Below are 24,783 nucleotides of genomic sequence, written 5' to 3'. Positions count from 1 at the left end.
AACAGACACGTGAATCTAAACCCTTTCCTGTGTCATGTTAGTTTGCAGACCATGTGTGTGCTCTTCATGTATATCACCAATTGATGATAGAGTTACTTAAATGGCAACACACACATATTGACAAGCTATTTGATATGAGCGGAATGTGTCGCGCCTGGTGGGCTGTAGTACATGAAACATGCCTTTAGAAGTGGTTGAGTTCACAAACATACCAATGATATTATACCTTGCACTCCAAAGGAAAATGTCTTCCCATATCATTCAGGATGTTGATTTTTTTTGTTGATTCAATCAGTTATTACCGTACTTTGATCGCTTCGAAAGAGGTTCTTTCAAGAATGTCACGCAGTAAATAACTTAGCTACTACCTTGTCTAATACAAAGAACGAAATGAGCAAAAGGTCAGGTCCAAAAACAAAGAGTAACTTTATGTCATTGATATACTTCATCTGCCGCAATCATTGCACATTACGTTGGTAAGAGAGGGAGTAACTCTTACTGGAAATAGGATCTTAAGCGTTTACTTTATTTAACCCTCGAGATTCGAGATGACTTACTTTCTTCTTTTTAAAATACACTTAGGAGAAATGCAAACAGTAGTATTTTATGGCTATATATTCACAGAAAATAACCAGACTTAACGGCATACAAGTTTTCCTTCTGGATCGAAGATGTTTATGTATGGGGTAACAATAAATAATAGTAACGTACAATATTAAAATACCGTAACGATTTATGTTCTAGCACTAACCTACTAAAGGAGCTTTCGTCTTTGGTGGTAGGGCTTCCGTCATAGGTGATGGTGTTGATTCTGGTGAAAAGTGAAACGTATACTTAGTGAAAAATAGAATACGGTGTGAGAATACTCTTATTAAATGAAAAGTCACTGTGTGAACAGTAAAATCGCACAAAGATAAAGCAACGATATATTTGCCATAAAATGCATTATCAAACCTATCCTTCTTACAATACGTCCTCAGCTTTAGAAAATGACTGAAAGTTGTATTCCTTCAGTACAGCAAGTCTCTTCATTCTTTTCAGGCGGCATCAAACCAACAAGATTGAAACATTTTTAAACTGTACATCCATTTTAATACATAAAATTGTTATTATCGGGAGAGATGTAATTCCTAGTGAACACACTGGACTCTATTGTCCTTCGTCGGAGAATCGACATGTGCTTAGAATGTGAACACTTATATATTTAAAGACACATATGGCAATATTCAGACGTTATGCACGACTTCAGTTACACATTTTATGGTATGACTTATCAACTAACAATGATTTGAGGGAAAGTGTTGGGGAATCTATGATAACGATGTTAATTTACCCTGTCCTATAATGGAATATCTCAAGCAGCTACATTCATCTGACCATTAGGTTTTTGCAAATAGCGCTTTACGAATGTATTAAATGCTACATTTTCAAGACATGCAGCAGCATTTTCACCTCATGAAGGTTGTTTAAACGTTTGCGTCTCTTTGACTACTAATAATTTCTTATTGTTCAATTTGTTTCTGCATTCACTATCTAACGTCGTTCTCGTTGATCTGCTTATAATACTAATACCAGATGCATTTCAAATGTGTCACAAGTGGCTGAAGAGAGAGCAAGTATAGTCAGGAGGGGGATTTGCTTTCAAGTATGTTTAATTTTAAAAGTTAGCTTTATTGATTTCGGAATTTTTTAGAAAAGTAATTAATAACGAAAGCTTCAGCAAACTGGCCAATTTACGCTTAAATTGCAAACTTTTATGTTAAAGCACGTTTAGCATAATATTCGTCTCTGAATATATTAGCCCTATCACATCTGATTAACTCACAAATAAAGTAAACAATAACAAGTCAGCTGAAGAAACTTATCCGGGTTTCTCCCTTCAGTGTTTATCATGGTACCATGTAGTCTTGATTGCTCTATACATGCTACAAACTGTTATGTCGTAACATACACTCAGTTGCATAAACTTTTTAAGGTAAACGTATTGACACCACGAGGACTTCAGAAATCCAACCTGCTTGCCTCTTTGAAGCAGCACCCCTTTAAATTGAGGTACTAAACTGGAAACTCGTACATACCACCTTTTTCAGCTGGTTGACCAATATTACAATATTCCCAACGAACCGAAGCATCGGTAGTGTAGCACCAAGCACCGTCCACACCATCAGGGTTACGACAGTAGTTGTGTTCTCCAAGTCCTGAGTTTGGATAATTCTCTGGAGTCCTGCTGTGCGAATGCGGGCTTTGTTCTGTCCATTCTTGACATGTTCTACCATTTATAGTTGTTGAAACAGTTCCACGATAGTCGCTGCCGTCACTTTCATGATAAACTTTATTTGATGGTTTTGGGGAGATAAAATGCATTTGTCATAATTATCTAATTTGAATTAACTGATATACGATGAAAACTTACAAAATGTGATGTCTCTTGTAACCAATCACCATTCTTAAGATACGTTCACAAGCATCCCAGGAAAGGGGGTGGAGATGAGACAGGTTGTACTTAAAAACGGATGAACTGATATCTGAAGTAAAGTTTATCCCCGATGTCAGAATATCTTTGCCCAACGTCAGAGTATATTTTACTCGTAAAGATAACGAAAACGTCGTCATGCGGAACTTGTCGACAGGTTTTCGTTCAGAGCCTATAGTGCTACCATGTAATCTTAATTGATAATGCACTGTGTATGCCAAAAACTACATTTTCGTTACATATGCTAACACAAACAATTGATAATAAAAGCCTTGATTTCAGGACGAATCAAGAAAATCACGCATCAAACTGGAAACTCGTACATACCACCTTTTTCAGCTGGTTGACCAATATCACAATATTCCCAACGAACCGAATCATCGGTAGTGTAGCACCAAGCACCGTCAACACCGTCAGGGTTACGACAGAAGTTGTGTTCTCCAAGTCCTGAGTTTGGATAATTCACTGGCGTCCTGCTGTGCGAATGCGGGCTTTGTTCTGTCCATTCTTGACATGTTCTACCATTTACAGTTGTTGAAACAGCTCCACGGTAGTCGCTGCCATCAGTTTCATGATAAACTTCATTTGATGATTCTTGGTAGATAAAATGCATTTGACATGAATATCGATGCTCAAATTACATATATATATATATATATATATATATATATATATATATATATATATATATATATATATATATATATATATATATATATATATATATATATATATATATATACTTGTAGTGACTTACGAACTGATGAGATGTTCAAAGTCTACCTTATTTCCAATCCCAACATTTGATTGACGGCGACGTTTCGGTATGACTAGCACACCTTTTTCAAGCACTGATGATAATAAAACCAGAACAAAGCATGGTGTAATGCGCATGTCTGCATAGCAAATCATAAAAGTCACATGAAAACGCTAATTTTAGATGCCTGATGGTTCATAGTCATTAAGTCCGTTTGGATACATTGTCCCAGCTCTTGAGATCCAAAGACTTTCCAGGTGTTTTGTAGTTTCTGGATCATTGCCACGAACAAGGCAGAGAATTGTAGCTGAAAGAGCATTGTCTAAGATGGTATGTCCGGGTATCCTAAAGTGTGGAACGACATACGGTGATCTGTCGACTTTGTTTGTTCTGATATTTGAACGGTGACCATTAAGTCTCTTGTGAAATGATTGAGATGTTTTCCCGATATATTGAATTTGACAGGTCCTACAGGTTAGAGCATATATAATTTCGCTTGATTTGCAGTTGACGTCATCCTTAATTTGAAATGAGGCACCTGTTGCTGTAGATATGAATATTTTGGTGTTTTCGATGACTGAGCACCAAGAGCATCGAGGAGTGTGACAAGGTTTACAACCCATAGTTATTTGAGCTGATTTTGCATGTCTGAGCCGATTTTGGTGGAGGATGTTCCCGATTGTCGCTGGTCTGCGAAATGCGATGATGGGTAATTCTGGCATTACTGTTTTCATACGGCTTGATGACTGTAAGATGATATATATATATATATATATATATATATATATATATATATATATATATATATATATATATATATATATATATATATATATATATATATATATATATATATATATATATATAACCGTACTCTCTGTGCCCAAGTTCAGACGTTGCCATAAAGTCATTATGCTGATAACCGGGAGGGCACATTGTATTCAATCAGTTATACCGTACTTTGATCGCTTCGAAAGAGGTTCTTTCAAGAATGTCACGCAGTAAATAACTTAGCTACTACCTTGTCTAATACAAAGAACGAAATGAGCAAAAGGTCAGGTCCAAAAACAAAGAGTAACTTTATGTCATTGATATACTTCATCTGCCGCAATCATTGCACATTACGTTGGTAAGAGAGGGAGTAACTCTTACTGGAAATAGGATCTTAAGCGTTTACTTTATTTAACCCTCGAGATTCGAGATGACTTACTTTCTTCTTTTTAAAATACACTTAGGAGAAATGCAAACAGTAGTATTTTATGGCTATATATTCACAGAAAATAACCAGACTTAACGGCATACAAGTTTTCCTTCTGGATCGAAGATGTTTATGTATGGGGTAACAATGAATAATAGTAATGTACAATATTAAAATACGATTTATGTTCTAGCACTAACCTACTAAAGGAGCTTTCGTCTTTGGTGGTAGGGCTTCCGTCATAGGTGATGGTGTTGATTCTGGTGAAAAGTGAAACGCATACTTAGTGAAAAATAGAATACGGTGTCAGAATACTCTTATTAAATGAAAAGTCACTGTGTGAACAGTAAAATTGCACAAAGATAAAGCAACGATATATTTGCCATAAAATGCATTATCAAACCTATCCTTCTTAGAATACGTCCTCAGCTTTTAGAAAATGACTGAAAGTTGTATTCCTTCAGCACATTCTTTTCGGGCGGTATCAAAACCATAAGGTTAAAACATTTTTAAAGTGTACATCCATTTTCATACGTAAAATTGTTATTATCGTAAGACATGTAATTCCAAGTGAATTCAGTTGAATCGACATGTGCTTAGAATGTGAATATTGTTATCTTGAAAGACACATGCAATATGTTGACATTGTGCAAGACTTCGGTCACACATTGATGGTATGATTTATCAATTAGCAATGAATTGATGGAAAGTGTTTAAGAATCTATAATAATGATATTAATTTACACTGTCTTATAATGGAATATGTGAAGCAGCTTCTGCAAATTGCGCTTTCTGAAACCGAATGTATTAAATGCTGGATTTTCAAGACATACGCAGCATTTTTACGTCACGAAGGTTGTTTAAACGTTTGCATTTGCTTCTCTTTAACAACTTATAATCTGTTATTGATCAATTGTTTCTGCAATAAGTATGTAACGTCTTTGACGTTGATCTGCTAGTGAAACTGATAACAGATGCATTTCGAATGTGTAAGTATAGGCTGGCGAGACAGCAAGTATTATTTTGGAGGGGGATTAGCATTTCAAGTATGTGTTAGCTGTATATAGATTCTGGAATTTTATAGAAAAATAATTAACATCGAAAGCAAACTGGCCAATTTACGCTAACAATGCAAACTTTCTTGTTAAAGCGCGTTTAGCATATTCTTCATCTCAGAAAATATTAGCCGTTCCGCATCTGATTAACTCATAAAGATACTAAACAAGGCAGCTAAAGGAACTTGTCCAGCATTATTGCTTCAGTGACTATCATTATACCATGTAGTTAGTCCTGATTGGCAATGCTCAATGATTGGCACAAACCCTTATGTTGTAACATACACTCAGTTACACAAACTGTTTATGATAAAGCATTAATGCCACGAGGACTTCAGAAATTCAACCTGCTCGCGGTTTATCAGCAGCACCCCTTTACATCCAGGCGCTAAAATGGAAACTCATACATACCCCTTTTTTCAGCTGGTTGACCAATATCACAATATTCCCAACGAACCGAATCATCGGTAGTGTAGCACCAAGCACCGTCCACACCGTCAGGGTTACGACAGAAGTTGTGTTCTCCAAGTCCTGAGTTTGGATAATTCACTGGCGTCCTGCTGTGCGAATGCGGACTTTGTTCTGTCCATTCTTGACATGTTCTACCATTTATAGTTGTTGAAACAGCTCCACGGTAGTCGCTGCCATCAGTTTCATGATAAACTTCATTTGATGATTCTTGGTAGATAAAATGCATTTGACATGAATATCGATGCTCAAATTACATACAGACATAAACTTCTCTGGCAAGGGTCGAGAGTAGACAGGCTCTACTTGCAAAATTAAGAAACTCAAGTATTTCGAAATGTTAAACGAACGCTGTCGACGTCAACGACAATATTTGACTGATACAAAAGAGAATTTCACCCAAAATAACGTTGTATGTTCTCAGTTATGTATTCTGTCCAAAACTTATTTAGTACTTTCTCACACGAGTAAAAATAACTGAAGATCATATTAAATGGCTCAAGTCACTTGAAAAGAATGTTGTTTGATTAAAAGTTGGGCAAGCAGAGCGATGAAAGTCCAATAAATATTTGCCCTGGGCAAACGTTCGCCTATATCCAGTCTTTTCCAACAGACACGTGAATCTAAACCCTTTCCTGTGTCATGTTAGTTTGCAGACCATGTGTGTGCTCTTTATGTATATCACCAATTGATGATAGAGTTACTTAAATGGCAACACACACATATTGACAAGCTATTTGATATGAGCGGAATGTGTCGCGCCTGGTGGGCTGTAGTACATGAAACATGCCTTTAGAAGTGGTTGAGTTCACAAACATACCAATGATATTATACCTTGCACTCCAAAGGAAAATGTCTTCCCATATCATTCAGGATGTTGATTTTTTTTGTTGATTCAATCAGTTATTACCGTACTTTGATCGCTTCGAAAGAGGTTCTTTCAAGAATGTCACGCAGTAAATAACTTAGCTACTACCTTGTCTAATACAAAGAACGAAATGAGCAAAAGGTCAGGTCCAAAAACAAAGAGTAACTTTATGTCATTGATATACTTCATCTGCCGCAATCATTGCACATTACGTTGGTAAGAGAGGGAGTAACTCTTACTGGAAATAGGATCTTAAGCGTTTACTTTATTTAACCCTCGAGATTCGAGATGACTTACTTTCTTCTTTTTAAAATACACTTAGGAGAAATGCAAACAGTAGTATTTTATGGCTATATATTCACAGAAAATAACCAGACTTAACGGCATACAAGTTTTCCTTCTGGATCGAAGATGTTTATGTATGGGGTAACAATAAATAATAGTAACGTACAATATTAAAATACGATTTATGTTCTAGCACTAACCTACTAAAGGAGCTTTCGTCTTTGGTGGTAGGGCTTCCGTCATAGGTGATGGTGTTGATTCTGGTGAAAAGTGAAACGTATACTTAGTGAAAAATAGAATACGGTGTGAGAATACTCTTATTAAATGAAAAGTCACTGTGTGAACAGTAAAATCGCACAAAGATAAAGCAACGATATATTTGCCATAAAATGCATTATCAAACCTATCCTTCTTACAATACGTCCTCAGCTTTAGAAAATGACTGAAAGTTGTATTCCTTCAGTACAGCAAGTCTCTTCATTCTTTTCAGGCGGCATCAAACCAACAAGATTGAAACATTTTTAAACTGTACATCCATTTTAATACATAAAATTGTTATTATCGCGAGACATGTAATTCCTAGTGAACACACTGGACTCTATTGTCCTTCGTCGGAGAATCGACATGTGCTTAGAATGTGAACACTTATATATTTAAAGACACATATGGCAATATTCAGACGTTATGCACGACTTCAGTTACACATTTTATGGTATGACTTATCAACTAACAATGATTTGAGGGAAAGTGTTGGGGAATCTATGATAACGATGTTAATTTACCCTGTCCTATAATGGAATATCTCAAGCAGCTACATTCATCTGACCGTTAGGTTTTTGCAAATAGCGCTTTACGAATGTATTAAATGCTACATTTTCAAGACATGCAGCAGCATTTTTACCTCATGAAGGTTGTTTAAACGTTTGCGTCTCTTTGACTACTAATAATTTCTTATTGTTCAATTTGTTTCTGCATTCACTATGTAACGTCGTTCCCGTTGATCTGCTTATAATACTAATACCAGATGCATTTCAAATGTGTCACAAGTGGCTGAAGAGACAGCAAGTATAGTCAGGAGGGGGATTTGCTTTCAAGTATGTTTAATTTTAAAAGTTAGCTATATATTGATTTCGGAATTTTTTAGAAAAGTAATTAATAACGAAAGCTTCAGCAAACTGGCCAATTTACGCTTAAATTGCAAACTTTTATGTTAAAGCACGTTTAGCATAATATTCGTCTCTGAATATATTAGCCCTATCACATCTGATTAACTCACAAATAAAGTAAACAATAACAAGTCAGCTGAAGAAACTTATCCGGGTTTCTCCCTTCAGTGTTTATCATGGTACCATGTAGTCTTGATTGCTCTATACATGCTACAAACTGTTATGTCGTAACATACACTCAGTTGCATAAACTTTTTAAGGTAAACGTATTGACACCACGAGGACTTCAGAAATCCAACCTGCTTGCCTCTTTGAAGCAGCACCCCTTTAAATTGAGGTACTAAACTGGAAACTCGTACATACCACCTTTTTCAGCTGGTTGACCAATATTACAATATTCCCAACGAACCGAAGCATCGGTAGTGTAGCACCAAGCACCGTCCACACCATCAGGGTTACGACAGTAGTTGTGTTCTCCAAGTCCTGAGTTTGGATAATTCTCTGGAGTCCTGCTGTGCGAATGCGGGCTTTGTTCTGTCCATTCTTGACATGTTCTACCATTTATAGTTGTTGAAACAGTTCCACGATAGTCGCTGCCGTCACTTTCATGATAAACTTTATTTGATGGTTTTGGGGAGATAAAATGCATTTGTCATAATTATCTAATTTGAATAACTGATATACGATGAAAACTTACAAAATGTGATGTCTCTTGTAACCAATCACCATTCTTAAGATACGTTCACAAGCATCCCAGGAAAGGGGGTGGAGATGAGACAGGTTGTACTTAAAAACGGATGAACTGATATCTGAAGTAAAGTTTATCCCCGATGTCAGAATATCTTTGCCAACGTCAGAGTATATTTTACTCGTAAAGATAACGAAAACTTCGCCATGCGGAACTTGTCGACAGGTTTTCGTTCAGAGCCTATAGTGCTACCATGTAATCTTAATTGATAATGCACTGTGTATGCCAAAAACTACATTTTCGTTACATATGCTAACACAAACAATTGATAATAAAAGCCTTGATTTCAGGACGAATCAAGAAAATCACGCATCAAACTGGAAACTCGTACATACCACCTTTTTCAGCTGGTTGACCAATATCACAATATTCCCAACGAACCGAATCATCGGTAGTGTAGCACCAAGCACCGTCAACACCGTCAGGGTTACGACAGAAGTTGTGTTCTCCAAGTCCTGAGTTTGGATAATTCACTGGCGTCCTGCTGTGCGAATGCGGACTTTGTTCTGTCCATTCTTGACATGTTCTACCATTTACAGTTGTTGAAACAGTTCCACGGTAGTCGCTGCCATCATTTTCATGATAAACTTCATTTGATGATTCTTGGTAGATAAAATGCATTTGACATGAATATCGATGCTCATATTACATATATATATATATATATATATATATATATATATATATATATATATACTTTGTTACGTGCAGAGAAAACGAACAAAAGGGTGAACTCAGCAGTTAACGTTTAAACAAAATTTATTACGAAAATAAAACTAATTGCTAAGTCAGGGATAGAGTACAAGCTTTAAAAGTGTACAGACTACTTATCTCAGCTGGGACGGCAAAGCTCCAGTCTCAGAGTTGTAACAGTCAGTTGGATGAATGAACAGTCCTTGCAGGCTTGAAGCTGCACAAAGTCCACAGTATAAATCCAGCGTTGACAGTGAAGGTCTTGAAAAGTCTTGAGAATGACTACTGCTGGAGTTTAGTAACACACACGAGACACGATCCCAAAAGTCTGACTGGAAGCTGTGCACGTCCCTTTTATAAAGGCATATAAGAACAATCTAGAACTTTTATTGACATGCTAATTACTGTTCTAAAATTATCTCCCTTACACAACTAATCAACTTTCCAGAACATTCCAAACATGACTAATTGAATTCAAGGTTGTGAGGTCATCAAGGGCAGTGACCTTGAGAATGTTCTAGACTAATTGAACTCAGGTCATGATGAGTGTGGGGGGAATGACCTACATAACACACCCCCTCTTCAAAAAAAGAAAATTTTTCAAAGAAAAATCTTTCTTTTACAAATGTAATCTTGAAAAAGATTTAAGTACTCAATTTTTTTTCTTACTCTAAAGTAAAACTTCTTGAAAGTGAACAACAATAAACTCTAAATACGAGAGAGACAGTCTGCAATTAAATTGTCTCTGCCTTTGATATGTCTAATGTCAAGATTAAACTCCTGTAACATTAAACTCCATCTTAGCAATCTCTGATTTTTGCCTTTAAATTTCTGCAGAAAAACAAGAGGGTTGTGATCAATATAAACCACTATTGGCTGATTTGAAGAAGTAACATAAACTTCAAAATGCTGTAAAGCTAATATCAAAGATAAACACTCTTTTTCAATTGTAGAGTAGTTTCTCTGAGATTTGTTAAATTTGTGTGAAAAGTAGCAACAGGATGTCCCATGACTATCTTCTTGCAATTTGTTGTTGGAAAACTTGAAATGGCACTGAATTTGGCATAAAGTATGCACGGCAAAGTCCGGTTATTTTTACTGAGTTCGATAAAGTCATTGTTCGGCAAATACTTGGCTTCCTCCTGGAGATATTCCGCTTTCGCAGGATTCAGTCCGTCTGGATGTTGTTCCACTGGATTACTGTCGCAGACATCTTCGTTGTGGTAGATGATGTTTGTACTCGTTGGAACATCTTGGAACAAATGTTCATGGATTGGTTCTTTCAGCTGTTGTTGTTGTTCTGGCTGGAGGTGTGCCAACTTTGTAGACTCCAGCTTCTCCAGGATTTCTGAGTTCTGAAGCTTGACCGAGCCCAGCTTTGAGTGTAGAGTATTTTCACTCAAGTCAGTTTCAGTATCACTATCTTCATAATGGCCAGAACTGACTGTACTGACAGGCTTTGTTTTAGTAGGATTATCCCTATCCAAATATGGCTTAAGCATATTTATGTGACATAGCTGTTTTTGTTTTCGCCTGTCAGGTGTTATTATGATGTAATTTAAATCACTCAATTTCTTATCAATTAGGTATGGCCCAAAGTAACGAGCATGGAGTGGTTTGCCAGGAATTGGAAGTAGAACAAGAACTTTTTGACCTGGTTCAAACTTCCGTTTTGAGGTGCTTTTATCATATCTGGTTTTCATTGACTGCTGAGATGACTCAAGATTTTCTCTGGCTAATTCACATGCTTTAGAGAGTTTTGTACGAAAATCTGACACATATTGCAAAATATTCAGACAATCATCGTCGTCAGACAGGAATTTCTCTTTAACGAGCTTAAGTGGGCCACGGACTGTATGTCCAAATACAAGCTCAAATGGGCTAAAACCAAGAGACTCCTGAATTGACTCTCTAACAGCAAAGAGCAAAAAATAAATTCCTTCATCCCACTGCTTCTCTGTGTCAAAACAGTAGGTCCTAATCATGTTTTTCAAAGTTTGATGAAATCTCTCAAGAGCACCCTGACTTTCTGGATGATAGGCGGATGACCTATACTGTTTAATGCCTAGCTGATCCATTACTTGTTGAAAAATACCAGACATAAAGTTGGAGCCTTGATCGGACTGGACACATTTAGGGAGGCCAAATAAAGTGAAAAATTTGACTAAAGCTCTCACTATAGTCTTTGTCTTTATGTTTCTCAGTGGTATGGCTTCTGGGAACCGAGTTGATGTACACATAATTGTCAACATGTACTCATTTCCTGATCTTGTTTTTGGTAGGGGCCCAACACAGTCTATTAGAATCCTACTAAATGGTTCTTGAAATGCAGGAATTGGCTGTAAAGGGGCCTTTGGAATGGTCTGATTTGGCTTTCCTACCATTTGACATGTGTGACAAGTTTTACAGAAATGTGTTACATCCTGCCTGAGATTAGGCCAATAAAAGTGACTGAGAATTTTATGATAAGTTTTCCTTACTCCCAAATGACCAGCCCAGGGCGTTTCATGGGCCAGGCACAATATTTCAGCACGATAGGGCTTTGGAATCACAATTTGATGTTTTATAGCCCAATCGTCATCAACCAAAACATCTGGAGGTCTCCATTTACGCATGAGAATACCAGATTTTGTATAATAGGAAACAGAGCTATCTGAAGTTTTACCTTCATCATCTACCCTGTCAAACAAAGACAAAATATCTGGGTCTTTGTGTTGTTCTGCAATGAGATTTGATCTAGAAAATGTCTGACTTTGGTCAGCAGAAGTTTTACTGGAAGTTTCAAATCCACGAGGGATACGGAATGCTCCGTGTCAAACACCTGACTGAGAAAGGTGTCATTTAAGTCAACATCTGTGACATTATTTTTGAGAGTATTTTGATTCTCAGAAGTTTTCTTTGACATGGCTCGAGTAATGGCACATGATGGGAAAGGCCGGGAATGTCTTCCTCTATTGGCTCTGGATTTTGATCTAAACTAGGATTATCAGTCACAAGTGGATAGTAATGACCTTGTCCCCAGCAAGGTCGTTTCCAAGAAGAAGGTGAATCCCTTCAAAAGGCAAAAAAGGCCTAATACCTAAAGTCACAGGTCCAGAAACAAAGTCCGAAGACAAATAGACATTATGGAGAGGAACAGGAATGTAGTCATTACAATCTACCCCCTTAATAAGAACTTTAGAACCTGAAAATGACTTTTCAGAAAACGGCAGGGTATCTGCCAACAAAAGAGACTGGAAGCCCCGGTATCTCTTAAAATTTTGACAGGGGTAGCGGAAGAAAAATCACTAGAAAGTGATATAAAACCATCATGAATAAATGGTTCGAAAATACCCATAATGCTATCTTGAGAAGAATTGACCTTGACCTCATTAATTGGGGATAAGAGGGGTTTAACCTCAGAAAATGTGTTGCACACATTATTAGACTCTAATTGAGTTGATGAAGAAATAAAGCCGGTGGGCTTAGATCCACTTTGACCACTTTGACCTTCACGTTTTCTTTTCAATTTGAAACACTCTGACATTAAATGGCCGTCTTTCTTACAATAATTACAAGAAAGTGTACCAAACTGTTTTTCAGAAGGAGATTGAGACTTGGGATCTGATGATGTGGGAGTGTTACTTGAACTCTGTGAACTGTTGTCATTTGATTTCCTACTGTCCTTTGAAAAATTCTTGGATGAAAAGGAGGAGTTAAATTTACCTGCATTGTTTCTGTATGAAAAGGACTGGGATGGTTTGCTGAGAAATGAAGATTTGTGGGTCAATGAATAATCATCGCCAAACGTGCAGCAACCTCCAATGTATCTGCCTTTTGTTCATTGATAAACGTCTTGATGTCACTCCGGATGCACCTTTTAAATTCCTCAATCAAAACAAGCTGTCGTAATTTGTCATAATTCTGACTGACCTTTTCAGAAGAACACCAACGATCAAACAGTTGTTCTTTTGTTCGAGCAAATTCAACATAAGTTTGATCCTTCACCTTCTCACAATCCCTAAATTTCTGACGGTAAGCTTCAGGCACCAACTCATAACCCTTGAGAATTAATTCCTTCACAGAATCATAATCTGAAGCCTGCTCTACTGACAACTGAATGTAAATTTCTCTGGCTTTACCCACCAAAGCACTCTGCAAAAGCATAGACCAGGACTCCTTAGGCCAGTTCAGACTCTGAGCAATTTTCTCAAAATGAAGGAAATATTTATCAACATCCTTTTCTTGGAAAGGGGGAACTAACCTGAAATGCTTAGTGATGTCAAACTTGTCTGAAGGGAAGAATTTTCCTGACTGTCCAAGCTCTAAACGTCTCATTTCTAACTGTAGTCGATGTTCTTCCAATTCTCTCTCCTTTTCTCTTTCCTCTCTTTCTTTATCCCTTTGTCTTTCTTCCATTTGCAATTCTTTTTCTTTCATTTCCAATTCCCTCTCTTTCTGTCTTTCTTCCATTTCTAACTGCATTTGTATTTTTTCTTTTTCTAATGCCTGTCTCTCCTTTTCCATTTGTAATTCTTTTTCTTTCATTTGTAATTCTTTTTCTTTTTCTAATGCCAATTTTTTTAGCTCGAAATCTGCCTGTATTTCTAATTCCAATTTTTTGAGTTCGAAGGAAGACTCAGGCTCATAATCTTTTAAGGCAGACTCCTCAAAATGGCCAGAATTAACAAAATGTTTTGCAATCTTGAACTGTATTTCTCGCTTGCGCATAGATCTTTTGACATCTACTTTAAGGAAATTGGCCAGTGCTATGAGGTTGTCTTTTCTGAGGGAATTAAATGTGTCCTGATCAAGGTCATCCATAAATTCGTCTGGCTTGAATTCCGCCATGATTGAATTTCGCTGAGTTCACAGTATACAGTAGTTTTGAAAAGGTAGGCAAAATGTTGTCAAACGGCTCAAAATATTCGTCTCCCGGACAAGCCCCCAATTTGTTACGTGCAGAGAAAACGAACAAAAGGGTGAACTCAGCAGTTAACGTTTAAACAAAATTTATTACGAAAATAAAACTAATTGCTAAGTCAGGGATAGAGTACAAGCTTTAAAAGTGTACAGACTACTTATCTCAGCTGGGACGGCAAAGCTCCAGTCTCAGAGTTGTAACAGTCAGTTGGATGAATGAACAGTCCTTGCAGGCTTGAAGCTGCACAAAGTCCACAGTATAAATCCAGCGTTGACAGTGAAGGTCTTGAAAAGTCTTGAGAATGACTACTGCTGGAGTTTAGTAACACACACGAGACACGATCCCAAAAGTCTGACTGGAAGCTGTGCACGTCCCTTTTATAAAGGCATATAAGAACAATCTAGAACTTTTATTGACATGCTAATTACTGTTCTAAAATTATCTCCCTTACACAACTAATCAACTTTCCAGAACATTCCAAACATGACTAATTGAATTCAAGGTTGTGAGGTCATCAAGGGCAGTGACCTTGAGAATGTTCTAGACTAATTGAACTCAGGTCATGATGAGTGTGGGGGGAATGACCTACATAACAACTTGTAGTGACTTACGAACTGATGAGATGTTCAAAGTCTACCTTTTTCCAATCCCAACATTTGATTGACGGCGACGTTTCGGTATGACTAGCACACCTTTTTCAAGCACTGATGATAATAAAACCAGAACAAAGCATGGTGTAATGCGCATGTCTGCATAGCAAATCATAAAAGTCACATGACAACGCTAATTTTGGATGCCTGATGGTTCATAGTCATTAAGTCCGTTTGGATACATTGTCCCAGCTCTTGAGATCCAAAGACTTTCCAGGTGTTTTGTAGTTTCTGGATCATTGCCACGAACAAGGCAGAGAATTGTAGCTGAAAGAGCATTGTCTAAGATGGTATGTCCGGGTATCCTAAAGTGTGGAACGACATACGGTGATCTGTCGACTTTGTTTGTTCTGATATTTGAACGGTGACCATTAAGTCTCTTGTGAAATGGTTGAGATGTTTTCCCGATATATTGAATTTGACAGGTCCTACAGGTTAGAGCATATATAATTTCGCTTGATTTGCAGTTGACGTCATCCTTAATTTGAATACAGATAGTTTTCAATGGGATTCGAACCCACAACATACGGCATCAGTCGCCTAGCTGAGAGGCCTGAGACAGAACCAGTCGGCTAAATCTCCACTCCCAAAAAGAGTGGTTCAATAGCCGGCTAAGTTGTTACATTTTTCTGACTGAGACCTTTCAACACGTTGTAGAGTTCGTGAAGCACTCACGCACGCATGCTCACTATCATACATCGCACATACACACTTTATCGAAGCGAAGAAACGATTTCATCGCTTTAACTGGGCGAACGATAACCTCGGGGACAATTCTGTCCACCAGCAGTGTTACCGACCCAGGATAGAAAATACGGATAGTTTTCAATCGGATTCGAACCCACAACATACGGCATCAGTCGCCTAGCTGAGAGGCCTGAGACAGAACCAGTCGGCTAAATCTCCACTCCCAAAACGAGTGGTTCAATAGCCGGCTAAGTTGTTACATTTTTCTGACTGAGACCTTTCAACACGTTGTAGAGTTCGTGAAGCACTCACGCACGCATGCTCACTATCATACATCGCACATACACACTTTATCGAAGCGAAGAAACGAATTTCATCGCTATAACTGGGCGAACGAAATGAGGCACCTGTTGTTGTAGATATGAATATTTTGGTGTGTTTCGATGACTAAGCAGCAAGAGCATCGAGGAGTGTGACAAGGTTTACAGCCCCAAGTTATTTGAGCTGATTTTGCATGTCTGAGCCGATTTTGGTGGAGGATGTTCCCGATTGTCGCTGGTCTGCGAAATGCGATGATGGGTAATTCTGGCATTACTGTTTTCATACGGCTTGATGACTGTAAGATGATATATATATATATATATATATATATATATATATATATATATATATATATATATATATATATATATATATATATATATATACATATATATAACCGTACTCTCTGTGCCCAAGTTCAGAGGTTGCCATAAAGCCGCTATGCTGATAACCGGGAGGGCACATTGTATGCATTATATATATATATATATATATATATATATATATATATATATATATTGAAAACTTTCAAAATGTGATGCCATCTCTGTCCAAATATCATACATTCTGAAACTTCTCTGGCAAGGGTCGAGATTAGACAGGTTCTACTTGCAAAATTAAGAAAGTCAAGTATTTCGAAATGAAAACGCTGTCGACGGCAACGACAATATTTGACTGATACAAAAGAGAATTTCACCCAAAATAACGTTGTATGTTCTCAGTTATGTATTCTGCCCACAAATTATTTAATACTTTCTCACACAAGTACAAATAACTGAAGATCATATTAAATGGCTCAAGTCACTTGAAAAGAATCTTGTTTATTTAAAAGTTGGGCAAGCAGAGCGATGAAAGTCCAATAAATATTTGCCCTGTGCAAAACGTTCGCCTATATCCAGTCTTTTCCAACAGACACGTGAATCTCAACCCTTTCCTGTGTCATGTTAGTTTGCAGACCATGTGTGTTGTCTTTATGTATATCAACAATTGATGATAGAGTTACTTATATGGAAACACACATATTGACTAGCTATTTGATATGAGCGGAATGTGTCGCGCCTGGTGGGCTGTAGTACATGAAACATGCCTTTAGAAGTGGTTGAGTTCACAAACATACCAATGATATTATGCCTTGCACTTTAAAGGAAAATGTCTCCCCATGTCATTCAGGATGTTGATTATTTTGTTGATTCAATTAGTTATTACCGTACTTTGATCGCTTCGAAAGAGGTTCTTTCAAGAATGTCACGCAGTAAATAACTTAGCTACTACCTTGTCTAATACTAAGAACGAAATGAGCAAAAGGACAGGTCCAAAAACAAAGAGTAACTTTATGTCATTGATATACTTCATCTGCCGCAATCATTCCATATTACATTGGTAAGAGTGGGAGTAACTCTTACTGGAAATAGGATCTTAAGCGTTTACGATATGTAACCCTCGAGATTCGAGATGACTTACTTTCTTCTTTTTAAAATACACTTAGGAGAAATGCAAACAGTAGTATTTTATGGCTATATATTCACAGAAAATAACCAGACTTAACGGCATACAAGTTTTCCTTCTGGATCGAAGATGTTTATGTATGGGGTAACAATGAATAATAGTAATGTACAATATTAAAATACGATTTATGTTCTAGCACTAACCTACTATAGGAGCTTTCGTCTTTGGTGGTAGGGCTTCCGTCACAGGTGATGGCGTTGGCTCTGGTGAAAAGTGAAACGCATACTTAGTGAAAAATAGAATACGGTGTCAGAATACTCTTATTAAATGAAAAGTCACTGTGTGAACAGTAAAATTGCACAAAGATAAAGCAACGATATATTTGCCATAAAATGCATTATCAAACCTATCCTTCTTAGAATACGTCCTCAGCTTTTAGAAAATGACTGAAAGTTGTATTCCTTCAGTACAGCAAGTCTCTTCACTCTTTTCAGGCGGCATAAAACCAACAAGATTGAAACATTTTTAAACTGTACATCCATTTTAATACGTAAATTGTTATTATCGTAAGACATGTAATTCCTAGTGAATTCAGTTGAATCGACATGTGCTTAGAATGAAAGACACATGCAATATTTTGACATTGTGCAAGACTTCGGTCACACATTGATGGTATGATTTATCAATTAGCAATGAATTGATGGAAAGTGTTTAAGAATCTATAATAATGATATTAATTTACACTGTCTTATAATGGAATATGTGAAGCAGCTTCTGCAAATTGCGCTTTCTGAAACCGAATGTATTAAATGCTGGATTTTCAAGACATACGCAGCATTTTTACGTCACGAAGGTTGTTTAAACGTTTGCATTTGCTTCTCTTTAACAACTTATAATCTGTTATTGATCAATTGTTTCTGCAATAAGTATGTAACGTCTTTGACGTTGATCTGCTAGTGAAACTGATAACAGATGCATTTCGAATGTGTAAGTATAGGCTGGCGAGACAGCAAGTATTATTTTGGAGGGGGATTAGCATTTCAAGTATGTGTTAGCTGTATATAGATTCTGGAATTTTATAGAAAAATAATTAACATCGAAAGCAAACTGGCCAATTTACGCTAACAATGCAAACTTTCTTGTTAAAGCGCGTTCTTCATCTCTGAAAATATTAGCCGTTCCGCATCTGATTAACTCATAAAGATACTAAACAAGGCAGCTAAAGGAACTTGTCCTGGACCAGCATTATTGCTTCAGTGACTATCATGATACCATGTAGTTAGTCCTGATTGGCAATGCTCAATGCTTTGCACAAACTCTTATGTCGTAACATACACTCAGTTACACAAACTGTTTATGATAAAGCATGAATGCCACGAGGACTTCAGAAATTCAACCTGCTCGCGGCTTATCAGCAGCACCCCTTTACATCCAGGCGCTAAAATGGAAACTCATACATACCCCTTTTTTCAGCTGGTTGACCAATATCACAATATTCCCAACGAACCGAATCATCGGTAGTGTAGCACCAAGCACCATCCACACCATCAGGGTTTCGACAGTAGTTGTGTTCTCCAAGTCCTGAGTTTGGAAAATTCTCTGGAGTCCTGCTGTGCGAATGTGGACTCTGCTCTGTCCATTCTTGACATGTTCTACCATTTACAGTTGTTGAAACAGTTCCACGGTAGTCGCTGCCATCATTTTCATGATAAACTTCATTTGATGGTTCTTGGTAGATAAAATGCATTTGTCATGAATATCTATGTTGGATTTTTGATATACTATGAAAACTTACGAAAAGGGATGCCTTCTCTAACCAATCACCATTAGCATGGTACTAATGTCGGACATTTCCATCGTTCTCCCTAAACCTGAACCACTTACCTTATCCGCCTGACCAATCGTCGAGTCTTCCCAATGCCGGGAAGTCGACTGCCGGTCGGAGGGATCAATATTTTCGTTGGTCAGAGCCATAGGAACTTAACCGCCATCTAACCCACGATTCTGCGTTCCGAACTTGCTAGCGTAGATGGAGAATTCGTTGGCTAGCGAACGCAGTGGGAGAAGAGATATTGTCCCAATCAAAATCAGACCAATTGTGACATATGTCACAAGTATTAGACCGATTACAAGCGCGGCAAAGATGGCACTTGTCGTGCAGATCGAGGTTCGACATTTCATGTCCGCAAACACCCTCGCGTCGGATTTGCAAACTCATGACGTGAATTACGAGAAAGCTGGCCGACGAAACGAAAGGAAAAAACGAGAATGGCGATTGGGAAAAAACGACAAAACAAAAGGCGGGAATAGAACCAATCGCAGGAAATACAACCAAGAACAGAGTCTTCAAAGAAGAACAAAGGCAATGTAAAGAACACAACAAACGGCACAACAATAGTGAAGATACACTTAGCTATCTAGTGAGTTCCCGAAATAAACATCGAAAAGCGATCTAGAGTGGATAAAATCCAAGCGGTATCGAGAGCTTCTTCAATACACGTCCAAGTGTAAAGAGCGCAGAGAAAAAAACTGGTGTATCGTGGGTAATTATTCATAGACCAAGGGTGGTTTGAGGCGAGATTTAAAGATCTTATCTGCGGTAAGAGAGCAGTCAGAGAAGGAGTCTACAAGTACTATGACAGAACCCCATGGCCTGTGATTGCAAGCGCGCCCGGGAAGCGCGCCGTACTAGCGGTATTTGCACGAGTGCTGCGGTGTATTCGGCGGCAGTCCTTTCACGAGCGAAACGAGTGAAAGGACAGCCGAATTCATCGCAGCACGAGTGCAAATACCGCTAGTACGGCGCGCTTGCACTCACAGGCCATGGGGTTCTGTTATTATTTCATATGTTCTATCTTTTATTTGCATCATTTATCGAGAGAATCGACGATAGTCGTGCGTACTACTTGTCTGTCAAAGCTTCACGGCGACCTTGCGGAGTTATATAACATTGACATACTGTAATGAGGAATCGAATCAGATTTCACTTTTCATTGGTCAACGCCGCCACACCCTCCATTTTGATTGGCTAAACTATTGTTTACTTGTTTATCAAGGTTGACGTAAGAGGAATGTCGGAGGGCTTGAACTCTGCTTGCGATCCCGGCTGACTCGCAGCGTGTTTGCAAAGTTATATCTGATTGGTCGATTGTCACTATTCACAGCAACTTAGGGAGTTTATTTGTATTGTTTTAATTATATTGGTAATATTCAGCCAACCAATAGGATAACAGCTTCGAAATCGCTGCAAGTCGCGATCGCTCACACATACGTAGCAACATGCCATAGATAGCCAAACGAAGATAACTTTGAACGTGGACCGCTTTTGATTTTTTCATATTTTGAGCTTGAAATTCTTCTAAATGATCGATACAAATAACAGTTCGAAGATTTTTATGGGAAATTTAAGAGTAAGATACGGCAAACGTAACTTGTCGAACGATCATATTTCAGTGTTCACCCCGCCGTGGCACACAAGCGCTTACTCAGTCTCTGTTATCAATAGCTGCAGTACAGTAGCTCGAGGTTTTGCCTGGGTATTTGGGTCGGACGGCAAAACCAGAGCTACAGATCCAACCGTCCATAGCGTGTAGGACACACAAGCACAGAATAAACTGCATGCAAAAGTGACTTTTTATTGTAAACAGGGAATGTCCGGTGAGAAAACTACTGGCAAAAACGTCTCTGAAAATGTTAACTGTTTAACTGGCTCCGCTGCGCCCGCAGTTACGTGTGTTTCGATGTTTAATGGCTGCCGTGGTACGGCGGCCACCGTGTATCTATATTGGCTCCTCTCTCCCCTTTGGAGGGAGCAGCGAATGGGGAATAGAGGGAGGGGAAAGGACTAATCCCCATGGGGCCCAATTCCCTTGATTTTCCCAAGGGTGGGGAAGGGATTGAAGGTGCGGGACCACTCCAATGAGGTCATAATACCTTGTTTTTATTTTACATTTGGTGATAATGGGGGTACAGAAAAGCGGAATAAGGAAAAGAAAAAACACATGGCTTAACATGGCTTAAATTGAGCTCCTCGAAGTTCTGCAGCCTAAGTTGCCAAGGAGAGTTTGGTAAATCTCACAGTCGCAGATTCAGGAAAGGATCGCGCCCGATGCCTTGCTTATGGGTATGGTAAGGGGATGACAAACCAATTATCTCTCTGAAGGGGGTGTGGTTACAGAGGTGAGAAGATGAAACTATAAATCCTAGAGCAGAGGGCTCTCGAAGAAAGAAAGCCGAGGGTAGTTGGAGAGGAATACGCCTGGCTGGCGACAATGACCTTGATATGTGTGGTGGCAAATGGGAAACCTTTAGAGAGAATCGCACCCAATGGATAAGCTCTAGAGAAAACAACACATCAGACTGATGAACACTCATTAAGAAAATGTGACAGATTTGCACCCACTGATCCCATTTAGAAAGTGGTGACAAAAGGTCTCCCACTCATCTAATTTCGAAAGTAGTGACAAACATGGACCAACTCACCAGGATGGCCCTCCCACAGCCCGAGCCTCTGCGACCTCTCCCTGATAAAGAGGAGATAAATGGAGATGATTTTCCCTTCAATCGTAAACGTCATGCTGTTTGGGATATGTTGTGGAGGTAGTGGATGGATTTTGCCTAAAGGCATCCTATTGGCGCTGACCGCAAGCTTTCTTGGATGGTGTGCGACCCCAGATCGGTCCCACACTGGGACCCATGGAGGGCCTGATGTTCGAGTTGGCCGTGACGGTCCGCCTTAGGCTACATGGAGTAGATGGTGACACAGAGTTCGTAGCGCCTCTGTTCTGCCACAGGCAAGAGGTGTTTTAGTTGGCTGTAATTTTTTATCGATCAATAAACAACTAAAACTTTAAAAAACCAAAACCTATAAGTTCAGAGGGATTTTTTAAAAACGTCTTTAGCATAGTCTTGAAGTGAGAATATATTCGTCTGTCAGAATATAGTCATAGAAATACTAATAAAATCGGCTACACTACAATATCGTCTTGATAGGCAAGGGGCTCCGCATACGATCAACTGCATTGTCGTCAGATACACTGACGGGAATTATATATAATAAAAGCATTGAAACCATGAGGAATTCAGAAATTAAACCTGCTTGCTGCTTACCAGCAGCCGCCCTCTACATTCAGGCACAAGAATGAAAACATACATACCACCGTTTTCAGCTGGTTGACCAATATCACAATATTCCCAACGGACTGAACCATCAGTAGTGTAGCACCAAGCACCGTCCACACCATCAGGGTTACGACAGTAGCTGTGTTCTCCAAGTCCTGAGCTTGGATAATTCTCTGGGGTCCTGCTGTGCGAATGCGGGCTTTGTTCTGTCCATTCTTGACATGTTCTACCATTTATAGTTGTTGAAATAGTTCCACGGTAATCGCTGCCATCAGTTTCATAATAAACTTCATTTAATGGTCCTTGGTAGATAAAATGAATTAGTCATGAATACAAATTATACATCTATCTATCTATCTATCTATCTACATATCTATCGATCTATCTACCTATCTATCTATCTGGCAATATATATATATATATATATATATATATATATATATATATATATTAACCCTAAGTTGAGGGCGCTCTTGAACCTTAGCTTGGAGAGATGGTGTTTTTTTTAGCTCCGGTATTTTTTCGTCTTTTTTTCACCTTTATCAGCGGTAAAGCACACAAACTTTTAAGTAACAACCAACAAAACTAATTCAATGTCATGGGGATTGGAGTTGACGCGTGGAGGGCCAAAATTGGATGGTTTTCTCATGCAAGAAGTTGGAAGTCTGTGAACATTGAATTGTACACGCCGGTTACAACGTGGTCTTCAATCAATGACCTAGGCTACAGGTTAGTTTGTTGTATCTTTGTCAGCAGTCTCCTTGTTACAGGAGCCGAACTTTTGTTGTTTGGTAATGAACAATTCCATTCTTGGCTGGAAAGTTGAGGAAAGTTAGCGAAACTGTCCGGGCTATTCAAAACCGACAAGAAGAGTTGATTGCAGAAAACAAAAAGCTGTCTGAAGGAATTGAAGAGCTCGAACGGGAGGCTGTCGGACAACGATCTCAATCCTGCCGAAATAATTTTATATTCAGGGGCTTGAAAGAGTCGAAAGGAGAAACTTGGGACGACTGTGAGAGACTGATACGCGACACAATAAAATCGAGATTGGATATTGAAAACGCAGACGACGAAAATTCCATGCAGATTGAAAGAGCTCGCAGATTGAATGTTAGAACACGTAAAGACATTCCGAGATCAATTGTTGTTAAATTGTTATCGTACAAGACGCGCACCAAAATACTACAAAAAGCCCGAGATACTATACCTAAGGATTCGGACATTAGTGTGACAGAAGACTTTCCTCCTCAAGTACGTAGAACTCGTAAGAAACTCATTCCTTTCCTTGTTAAAGCCAGAGAAGATGAAAAATTGGCCCATTTATCATACGATAAAATGATTATTGATCATAAAAAGTTCAAACTTAATGAGAAAACAAATGAATTGTATGGCTTCTAGGGGTGTGGCCAAGTCAATCTTTCTGAGAGAGAAAATTCACTTCCTAATATTTCGTCCACAAACAGTTCTGATATCATTTAACTGTAGCCTGGAATGCCAGAGGTTTTAAGAAATGTGGTCAATACTTATCACTAAAACGTTACTTTTCTAAATTCACAGTAATATGTATCACAGAAACCTGGGGCCGAATCAAATGAAGATTTTGCGGGTTGGTTGGTAACGCACACGTGTTACTCTTTATTTCGCAAACTAACTCATAGGTTTGGAAGAAACTCTGGTGGCGTTTCTGCTTTTATTTTAAAACTTTGTACACAAGTCTTTTAAAAGGAGAGAATTGTTTGTACAACAATTACAAGAGGTTTATTTCTTTATGTTCTTTTTCTTCTGTTTCACTGTAAAACAATGTCTCTCTGAGTGTACCAAGTACTGTAATGATTTAATATATGCGATGGGCTGAGGCCTTAGCATTTGCAATAAAGATTGATTGATTGATAGTAACCCTAAGTAAACCAGGACGTTCAGAGTGCATTGACAAACACCCCTGAG

The 24,783-nt window shown here is 38.3% G+C and overlaps 1 protein-coding gene across 1 annotated transcript in view; it reads right to left on the bottom strand.

Annotated features, from left to right (window-relative positions):
• LOC139120965 (apolipoprotein(a)-like) overlaps positions 1-24,783 on the bottom strand; it is a 48,403-nt gene that overhangs the window by 3,097 nt on the left and 20,523 nt on the right. The window contains exons 2-12 of the mRNA XM_070685552.1: positions 22,875-23,141; positions 19,180-19,446; positions 17,922-17,981; positions 9,354-9,620; positions 8,634-8,885; positions 7,305-7,364; positions 5,895-6,161; positions 4,629-4,688; positions 2,801-3,067; positions 2,079-2,330; positions 752-811 (exon numbers count right to left, since the gene is read on the bottom strand). Coding sequence (XP_070541653.1) covers positions 752-811; positions 2,079-2,330; positions 2,801-3,067; positions 4,629-4,688; positions 5,895-6,161; positions 7,305-7,364; positions 8,634-8,885; positions 9,354-9,620; positions 17,922-17,981; positions 19,180-19,446; positions 22,875-23,141 — 2,079 coding nt within the window. The remainder of the gene's footprint in view (positions 1-751; positions 812-2,078; positions 2,331-2,800; positions 3,068-4,628; positions 4,689-5,894; positions 6,162-7,304; positions 7,365-8,633; positions 8,886-9,353; positions 9,621-17,921; positions 17,982-19,179; positions 19,447-22,874; positions 23,142-24,783) is intronic.

Source organism: Ptychodera flava, chromosome 21 (assembly GCF_041260155.1).
Source record: "Ptychodera flava strain L36383 chromosome 21, AS_Pfla_20210202, whole genome shotgun sequence".
NCBI classification, from domain to species: Eukaryota; Metazoa; Hemichordata; class Enteropneusta; family Ptychoderidae; genus Ptychodera; species Ptychodera flava.
This window is presented reverse-complemented; position numbering and strand designations above follow the sequence as displayed.